Here is a 10,344-nt window from a genome sequence, read left to right on the forward strand (position 1 = left end):
AAAAGAAATCTGCAAACTCAAAAATTGTAATAAATCTTATAAAACGTCTAATAAATAATATATTTCTCAGCCTATGTAGCTCATAGAAACATAATTAGCAAATATTTGAGACCTTACACCATAGGCCTTACACCATAGGCCACCACTTTGACAAGAAACAACAAGCACCAAAACGTTCTTATTGAATATATTCAATTCTAGTTGTTAGCTCCATATAACGGTAAATCTGGCGAGCGACATTTGTCATTATTATTATATGTGCGTGCGTGTGTGTGTGTGCGCCTGTGTATGTGAATGAATGAACCATATCATCATAATCATTTTATAAGTGTTATTACCTCCAGATAGCTGCAAATCTGTTGTTCTGGAGTTTGGGGTTGACTAGCTGTTCGGCTAACGTGTTGGTCTCGTCTCAAAGTGCATCCGTGAAAAGTAATCCAGTCTTCATGAAATCCATGAAACACTTCTTCATCATCGTCGTCGTTTTCAAACATATCACGTAACAATAACAATGCCAATTCCAGCGGGTCCGGTTTGCCTTCGCTCAACGCGTCTTTCATTTCGCCGCTATGAGAAGCTGTTCTTGTGCGCACTGGGATTCTCCGACAAATAAAGTTATGCAAAGCCAAAAAAAAAATCCCAGAATGCTTTGCTTTGCTTTGGGAAGCATACGTCATCGCCTCCTGATGCATTTCATTGGCCACGAGACCAGAAGAGGGTAAAAACTACAGGAAACGCAGGAAACGCATTTTGCGTTCCCGGCCTGAAAGGTAAAAACGCATTTTGCGTTCCCGGTCTAAATGGGTTAAACATTGGCCAAATTGTCAAATATTAAGGCAGAAATTGTGAAAATAGCAGATCTACATGCTCACAGCATTGTGAGCAATGAGCATGTAGATCGGCTATTTTCACAATTAAAAGCCGTGTTATACAAAATTCCTCTGCTCTTAGTGCTCGTCAGGGTGGTGGGGGGGTCCCCAGTTAAAATATGATTATTTCGGGGGTCACGGCCTGAAAAGGTTGAGAACCACTGGCATACACTACCTGTATTTGGGCATTGCGCATAGGAGTCAGTGACTAGTTATTGAGCTGAATTATTGTTATATAGTCCTGGAAATTGGGTTAAATATTCTGGAAAGGTTTTGGAAAAGTTTTGGAAATTAATTGGTAAAAAAATGTGTGGGAACCCTGACTGTAAAGCCCTTTGCACACAGGCGCGTTTAACCGCACGGATAAAACGGACAATATATTTTTTGAAAAGAAAACAATGATTCTCTATGACCTCATGCACACCAGCTCCGAATTAGCCGTGCGACGAGTGGCTGCCGCCGTGCGTTTTTTTCTCGATCGAACCCAGTTCGATTCGTGCGTCTTGTCGCATGCGGTAAAAAACTCATCACTCCTTTTATGACTCCTTTTTGGATCCGCAGCGCCGATTCCGCACAGCCTTGCACACCAAATCCAATGCGTTTTATTCATGCCGCAAACGAAAAAAAACGCAACTGTCCTGTGTGCAAAGGGCTTAAAGGTCTCTGCACACTGCTGCGTTTTTCGGGCCGAATATCGGAGTGATTTTCGGAGCCTCACGTTATGTCAATCACGTTTGCACACCGCCGCCGGTTTCGTATTTATTTTCGGACCAGGGTTGATTTTATCCGATTTTCGCAGTGTCGCCACGGAGTGCCTTGCTCTCTCTCTCTCTTTCCTCTCTCTCTCCCTGGACTCTGGATTTCGGATTTCCAAAACGCAACGAAAACACGCAGTGCAGTGTGCAACCACCTTTAGTCCAACGATGACTGCAGAGTGTCTCAAACTGACCAGGTGTTGTTTGTTTGTCTCTCTCCTCTTCCAGACAGCTGAGTCGTCACCTGGTGGGTCTGTGGACGGCAGAGAACCCTACGGCCATGAACCTGCTGAAGAGAATCCTGGTGAGAGTCACTGTTAGCTACGTTTTTAACCCATTTAGTGCTCCAGACATGAACGGGTTAAAATGTCCAGCGTGCCTCTCGCAGGCTCCATCCGCGGCCATTCTCTTATTTTGAAGGCCAGAAGTCCATTGCGTAAACATTTCCGGTTTGACGTCATGACGTCATTCAACGGAAGCGATCGTCACCCCATGCCGTCGCTGTAATGGCCGATCGTTGCCTTTGTTATTATGTTATTGTAGCGAGAATCTAATGCCATCCTTGGCTTTAAAAGTGTTGTTTGGAGAAAATGGACATTAAAGATGAGATCCACAGTCGGCCTCCATGTTATGGGATTACTATTTTGTGCACGTGGATCCATGATGATGATGAATCGGCGAGTCCAATCGTGCCAGGACTTTCCAACGGGCCGTAGGGTAAGAGTGCCAGCGTTACTCTATATACAGTATTTTACGCGAGTATACTCGGGATCGGCACTCTAAATACTTGAGTATTTTTCACGAGTATACTCGGGATCAGCGTTAAATGAGTTAATTATAGGTTTAGCTTGGTGTGGGTCGGCAACCTTTTTTGACATGAAGTGCAATGTTTTCATTGTCTTGATAGTCAGTGTGTCACTTTTCACGTTTCACTTTTCCTATTTTAAAACCTTTTTTGGGGGTCCCACTAGCACCTTCTATCCTCACAAAGTCCCATTTCTGACCATTGTGTCTTTCTCTGGTTTTATTTTTTCAAAGTTTCTTTTTTTCTTTTTTTTTCTTTTTTTTACATTTTTTTTTTTTTTTTTTTGGGGGGGAGTGGTAATTTAGCCTCAAACCTTTTGAAAAACGTTTTTGGGACATAAACAATATGACATAAATACTTTTTTAATGCATGGTGTATCACCTTTAAGTTTAATTATCACGCCACCACCAGTTTTATTTTTTCATTCAGCTTTAGAACTATGTTAGTTGACATCAGGACTCAATAACCTCACCTTTATCTCCCAGACTCGGAGCTATCAGCTACCAAAAGTGGCCGATCTACAAGCTCACAGCAGCTCGCATCCGCGTCTCCGCGCAGCGTTGTGAACTTGCCGATCGGCCACCTTCCAGAGGACGCTGAATAGATAGATAGATAGATAGATACCTTTATTATCCCAAGGGGGAATCTTGCAGGATGAGTGTGAACTGTCTGTGCAGCGATCGAGTCACAGCCACGCGTCTCGGTTCGGTCTGAAAAAATCAACCCGATCAACTCATGCGACCGTCGCTAATTCAAATGACACCTGCAAATGGAAACGGGCTGAATTCGATTTGTCTTAATGCGAATTTCTGATAATTCGCTTCCTATTTTTGAATAAGCTTATGGAAACATGGCGTGTGTCTCCAGCCTACAGGCCTACTAGCCTACCTGGACAGTCCAGACCTCTCTCTCTCTCCTCAGTGTAACATAGTGTCTCTCTCCCCTCCAGCCCACAGGCCTACTAGCCTACCTGGACAGCCCAGACCTCTCTCTCTCTCTCTCTCCTCAGTGTAACATAGTGTCTCTCTCCCTCCAGCCTACTAGCCTACCTGTAGGGTTAAGTGACGGTCTCTCTCCCCTGCAGCCTACAGGCCTACTAGCCTACCTGCTGGGTTAAGTGACGGTCTCTCTCCCCTCCAGCCCACAGGCCTACTAGCCTACCTGCTGGGTTAAGTGACGGTCTCTCTCCCCTCCAGCCCACAGGCCTACTAGTCTACCTGTAGGGTTAAGTGACGGTCTCTCTCCCCTGCAGCCTACAGGCCTACTAGCCTACCTGTAGGGTTAAGTGACGGTCTCTCTCCCCTCCAGCCTACCTGTAGGGTTAAGTGACGGTCTCTCTCCCCTCCAGCCTACCTGTAGGGTTAAGTGACGGTCTCTCTCCCCTCCAGCCTACCTGTAGGGTTAAGTGACGGTCTCTCTCCCCTCCAGCCCACAGGCCTACTAGCCTACCTGTAGGGTTAAGTGACGGTCTCTCTCCCCTCCAGCCCACAGGCCTACTAGCCTACCTGTAGGGTTAAGTGACGGTCTCTCTCCCCTCCAGCCCACAGGCCTACTAGCCTACCTGTAGGGTTAAGTGACGGTCTCTCTCCCCTCCAGCCTACAGGCCTACTAGCCTACCTGTAGGGTTAAGTGACGGTCTCTCTCCCCTCCAGCCCACAGGCCTACTAGCCTACCTGTAGGGTTAAGTGACGGTCTCTCTCCTTCCAGCCTACAGGCCTCCTAGCCTACCTGTAGGGTTAAGTGACGGTCTCTCTCCCCTCCAGCCCACAGGCCTACTAGCCTACCTGTAGGGTTAAGTGACGGTCTCTCTCCCCTCCAGCCCACAGGCCTACTAGCCTACCTGTAGGGTTAAGTGACAGTCTCTCTCCCCTCCAGCCCACAGGCCTACTAGCCTACCTGTAGGGTTAAGTGACGGTCTCTCTCCCCTCCAGCCCACAGGCCTACTAGCCTACCTGTAGGGTTAAGTGACGGTCTCTCTCCCCTCCAGCCCACAGGCCTACTAGCCTACCTGTAGGGTTAAGTGACGGTCTCTCTCCCCTCCAGCCCACAGGCCTACTAGCCTACCTGTAGGGTTAAGTGACGGTCTCTCTCCCCTCCAGCCTACAGACCTACTAGCCTACCTGGACAGCCCAGACCTCTCTCTCTCTCCTCAGTGTAACATAGTGTCTCTCTCCCCTCCAGCCTACAGACCTACTAGTCTACCTGGACAGCCCAGACCTCTCTCTCTCTCCTCAGTGTAACATAGTGTCTCTCTCCCCTCCAGCCTACAGGCCTACTAGCCTACCTGGACAGTCCAGACCTCTCTCTCTCTCCTCAGTGTAACATAGTGTCTCTCTCCCCTCCAGCCTACAGGCCTACTAGCCTACCTGGACAGTCCAGACCTCTCTCTCTCTCCTCAGTGTAACATAGTGTCTCTCTCCCCTCCAGCCTACAGGCCTACTAGCCTACCTGGACAGTCCAGACCTCTCTCTCTCTCCTCAGTGTAACATAGTGTCTCTCTCCCCTCCAGCCTACAGGCCTACTAGCCTACCTGGACAGTCCAGACCTCTCTCTCTCTCCTCAGTGTAACATAGTGTCTCTCTCCCCTCCAGCCTACAGGCCTCCTAGCCTACCTGTAGGGTTAAGTGACGGTCTCTCTCCCCTCCAGCCCACAGGCCTACTAGCCTACCTGTAGGGTTAAGTGACGGTCTCTCTCCCCTCCAGCCTACAGGCCTACTAGCCTACCTGTAGGGTTAAGTGACGGTCTCTCTCCCCTCCAGCCCACAGGCCTACTAGCCTACCTGGACAGCCCAGACCCGGTCCCAGAGAGAGATGTGGACAGGATGCACATCCGGGACAACTTGAAGATCGCCACGGTAACCACACTAACACCACTGTTACCACGGTAACCACACTAACACATTACATCACATCCTGTTTAGCCATCCTTCTATATGTTCATCTACTCGACTGGATTCAGGGTCGTGAAGATAACAGTTCTAGCTGAGCGTCCCAGACTTCTCTTCCCTGGCTCACATTAGCCCATCATACTAGGGCATTCACGAATAGTGATTTTTAGTATTCTAATTATTCAACCTCAAAGTATTCGAATAGCCGAATATTCGACAGGACTGGCCAAACTGTCAAATATTAAGTAATCAAGAGAACATTGTGAAAATAACAAGTCGACTCAGTCGACTTCATTACACAAGTCGACTCCCACCAGAGAAAGTCGAAGTTGAAAAAAGAAGAAAAGAAAAACTTTCTATTGTAAAAATAGCAGATCTACATGCTCACAACGCCTCGCAAAACGCGAGGCGTTGTGAGCATGTAGATCGGCTATTTTCACAACTTCTGCCTCATATATTTGACAATTTGGACAATGTTTAATTTGTCATTTTAGAGGTATTAAAAAGTCCTTAAATTGTCACTTTAGAAATGTGCAGATACCCCTCTATACACTTAAACTTTATGTTGGTTTGTTTACTGTTGAGTGAGAAAACAATGTTGCACTTTAAGTTAATCATCTGGGGACCCCCCCCCCCCCCCAAAATAATTGGGGGGGTCGTGTGTGATGTGATGACGTCATCAAACGATAAAGTCGACTTCAACTCAACTTTTTACTGAGTCGAGTCGACTTGCAAGAATCACAAGTCGTTAACCCATTTAGGCCTTAACACATTATGACGCAATATTTTATGCTTTAAATATAAAAAAATAGCAGATATACAAGCTCACAGCGCGGCACCGAGTGCTTGTAGATCTGCTATTTTTGAAAAATCGTGAAAATTAGAATTTTGACCCGATTCTATAAGTGTCTTTTGAACCCTTCTAAGATTTTGGGAAAAAAACCTATGTTTCTATGTCGGCAATCTGGCCAGCCATCGTCAAAGAAAAGGTCCTTTTCACTTTACTGGAGCTCAGTTAGTCTGTTCTTGAGAGACTACTATGTCAGTGGTGCTCAAACCTTTTCATGTCAAGGACCCCCAAAATGATATGTATTTGGCCACGGACCCCCATTTCAAAATATCTAGTTCCAGGGACCCCCCAGAAGCAAAATTTGAGTTACAAACGTTCGCTTTGAAAATGCATATATTCAAAGATTTACACACATTTTCACGACTTTTTCAAAAATGGCAGATCTACAAGCTCGCAGCGCGGCACCGCCGCGCTGTGAGCTTGTATATCTGCTATTTCTCACTGGTTAAAGCATTCAATGCCCTATGACAGAGTTTGATGTTTTCTAACATCCTTGTTTTGTTTCCCCCTCCTCGTCTGTGCCCAGGACCAGCTGGGGCGCATCAAGGTGCCCGAGTGGCAGAGGATAGCGGGCAAAGCAGCCAAAGAGGTGGAGAAGTTTGCCAAGGAGAAGGCGGACGTGGTTCTCATGCACTGGAGGGACAAGATGGGCATCACCCAGAAAGAGGTGAGAGGGCAAATTTAGACTCTTTCAGCGGCGGGTGCTTAACGCTACGCTACCTGGCGTTGGTCAACGGGTCTGAGGCCTTAAAGGAGTAGTTCACCCCCAAAATGCCTTTTTTTCTACTCACGCCATGGAGACTTGAGTTCAATAATATTTTTGTGTTTTTGTCGCATTCCTAAGAAACAAATTTGATTATAGTCAAGTTACCCCCATTCATTCCGGATGGGGACCCAAATGCACTCGGGTCCCCATCCAGAATCAATGGGGGCAAATTTATTGTAATCAAAAATGTGTCTTAGGAATACAACAAAAAACAAAAAAATAATATTGAACTCAAGTCTCCATGGCATGAGTAATCAATAGAAAAAAAGGCATTTTGGGGGTGAACCACTCCTTTAAGCTGGATGCAGAATAGACCCAAATTCAGGGTGAAAGTGTTTCACTTAAATCTTTGCTTCTGGGGGTCCCTGGAACAAAATATGTAGAGATGGGGGTCCTTAGCCACTGATTCTACAAAATAATGTATTTTAAATCCTAAAGCCCCTGATACACGTTGCAATTATTTCATCAATATCAACCGGCAACCACCAGAGGCGTCAATTGTGTATGGCCATTGGCAGCGTCATTGGATTAATCTTTTTTGTGCCTTCACACGTGCAAGACACCAGTTATGTTGCCATACCTTATCAACAGGCATGAATTTATTTTAGGAAGTACATTTGATTTTTTTCTCCCTTTAGCCACGGTATGGCAGCTGCCATACCAAGCCATACCCAATTGACACCTCTGGTCGTTGCTGGTTGATATTGATGAAAGAATTGTGTATCATTTGTGTATCAGGGGCTTAACAGTTTTCTGAAAAAAAAAAACATATGTTGCTATCAGTGGTTCTCAAACTTTGACATGTCAAGGAACACCAAAATGATATATACAGTGTTTAGCCACAGACCCCCATCTCAAAATATTTTGTTCCAGGGACCCCCAGTAGCAAAGAGTTTGAGTTAAAAATGTTCACTGTAAATGTGGGTCTATTCTGCATCTAGCATAAGGCCTCAGAGTCATTGGTAAACACAGGGTCGCTGCGCTTATAGAGCATCACAGTGGTAGTGGTTTACTGGTGTCACTTAAAATCTCCCACTAATTTTCCCCATAGACTTTTACAAAAATATTTATAACAATTATGTTACAGGACAACTTTGTTTTTTTTACAACAAGGGTTCATATTTTAGATTGTAATTAGAGAAAAGAACAAGTGAGTTCTATTGTTTTATCAGATTTACCGTGCTAAAATGTGGGGCATGCGTACGCATGGGGGCATGCGTACAAGTGGCTAAATATGTATTTTTAGACACAATAAGCCAGCAGTTTCTTTATTGCTATTTACAGTAACACCTCTAGCCCCCATAAGTCAAATCCAACCATGAAAGGTTGCGTTGCATCTTGGGAATGGGCTTATTCTGTGTAAAATGACATATTTAGCCACTTGTACGCATGCCCCCAACCGCTGAAATAAGAATCTCTAAAACAATAGAAAGTAAATGAAATCATTTTAACACTCATCTTTTATATTCTTTAATTACAATCTAAAATATGAACCCTTGTTGTAAAAAAATAAAGTTGCCCTTTAAGCCTAGAACCAAGCCATCCAGGATGGCAGTGAATCATGACCATACAACCTTTGTTTCTATGAAAGGAAAATGTTGAAAATCACTAAACAAAGGGTAGTTATTAAATGTAGTATATCAAATAATGTAATATTAAAATGTGTTTTCACAACATAGGATCAAAGGTTGTATGGTCATGATTCATTGCAATCCTGGATGGCTTGGTTCTAGGCTTAACATAATTGTTATAAATATTTTTGTAAAGGTCTATGGGGAAAATGAATGGGAGATTTTTAAGTGGCACCAGTAAATCACTTCTGCTGCGATGCTCTACAGAGCTCAGGCAGTTATTAACTTCTTATCCTCCAGCAAGCTGCTGCTGCTGCTGCTGCCTGCCTGCTGTCTGCTGACTGTATACAATGTGTGTCTTGCTCCACCTGCTGGCGCTGAGCGTACTGCAGTCACCCTGGTGATCCCAGATAACTTGAATAGTCAGGGAATTTTAATAAAACCCTGGGAATAAATTCCTTACCAAACCATTTCTTCGCCAATGTGTTCATAAAGGTGTTTAGTAACATATCTAACAACCTTACATATATTCACCAATGTGTTGGTAAAGGTGTCTAGTAACATATCTAACAACCTTACATATATTCACCAATGTGTTGGTAAAGGTGTCTAGTAACATATCTAACAACCTTACATATATTCACCAATGTGTTGGTAAAGGTGTCTAGTAACATATCTAATAAAGATTGAAATTCAACATCCCTAGGAGAATCTTTGACAGCTAGGGTAATTCTGGGTCTCATTCACTTACACTATAGTATGAGGGAAAAAAAAGTAATCACTCCCAAAAATATGCTTTAAGTGGGATGTGAGGGGTCAAACTAGGTGTTTTTAATTATTCTGAATCCATTGCAAGCATTTGTTTGCATGAAAAACATTCCTTGGGCCAAACCCCTCACATCCCACTTAAAGCATATTTTTGGGAGTGATTCTTTCCCTTATAGTACAGTGTATAGTAAGTGAATGAGACCCAGAATTACCCTAGCTGTCAAACATTTTGCTAGGGATCTTTGTTAGATATGTTACTAGACACCTTTACCAACACATTGGTGAAGACATTGTTTGGTAAGGAATTTATTCCCAGATTTGACAGACAGGTGTTCTGATCATTTTCCCTGACTTGAACTCTCGTGGTTCCTTGGCATGGCTGTGCAGCTTCAGCTCACAGCTTCCATGCTTACTGCCATAGGGGGAAACAGCTCCCCCTGCTGTAGACATGATGTATGTCTTTTATGCTATGCATTGTTTTTGAGCTCTGAAATGATATTTCAGTCAAAGTTGTGTTTTTGAGGACCCCCACAAAAAGGGGTCCAGATCACTCAACTCAACAGAAGACTTGCTATGGTTTCTGCCTTTCCTTCCACACCCAAATCAAATATACTCAGATTGTTTCTTTCGGGTGGAAACCTTGTATGTCCAAAACCTTTCAGGAGTCTAATTGAAATACGCCAAAAGTAGCAGATCGACAAGATCAGACTCGTTTCGAGCTTGTTCGATCTGCTACATCTGCTTTGATGCTAATGTTGGACGCAGTAGTACGATCAAGTAGGGCGTTGTTAGAGGGTATGTGCATGCATAAAGTGAGTGGCAAATCGAGTGGCAAAGTGAGTTTAACGTTGTTTAACGCAATCAGATAGGACTTTTCTGTGTGGATGTATGGGCTGTCAAGGCCAGAAAGTAGTTGTTTGCCACTCAATTTAATTCAATTCAAAGGAGCTTTATTGGCATGAGAAAACATACATTTACATTGTCACTCAGTAGGCGTTCGTGCTAGAGATGGACCGATTGCAAAATTCTTGGCCGATACCGATCCACCGGTTTTATGAAGGTCTGACCTGCC

At 44.4% G+C, this 10,344-nt stretch overlaps 1 protein-coding gene across 2 annotated transcripts in view; it reads left to right on the top strand.

Annotated features, from left to right (window-relative positions):
- dnajc13 (DnaJ heat shock protein family (Hsp40) member C13) overlaps positions 1-10,344 on the top strand; it is a 162,519-nt gene that overhangs the window by 85,152 nt on the left and 67,023 nt on the right. For both annotated transcript variants that reach the window (XM_080752196.1, XM_080752197.1), the window contains 3 exons: positions 1,853-1,928; positions 5,189-5,284; positions 6,694-6,834. In XM_080752196.1, coding sequence (XP_080608322.1) covers positions 1,853-1,928; positions 5,189-5,284; positions 6,694-6,834 — 313 coding nt within the window. The remainder of the gene's footprint in view (positions 1-1,852; positions 1,929-5,188; positions 5,285-6,693; positions 6,835-10,344) is intronic.

The sequence above is a fragment of the Nannobrachium achirus genome, assembly GCF_963921795.1.
Source record: "Nannobrachium achirus genome assembly, chromosome: 21".
NCBI classification, from domain to species: Eukaryota; Metazoa; Chordata; class Actinopteri; order Myctophiformes; family Myctophidae; genus Nannobrachium; species Nannobrachium achirus.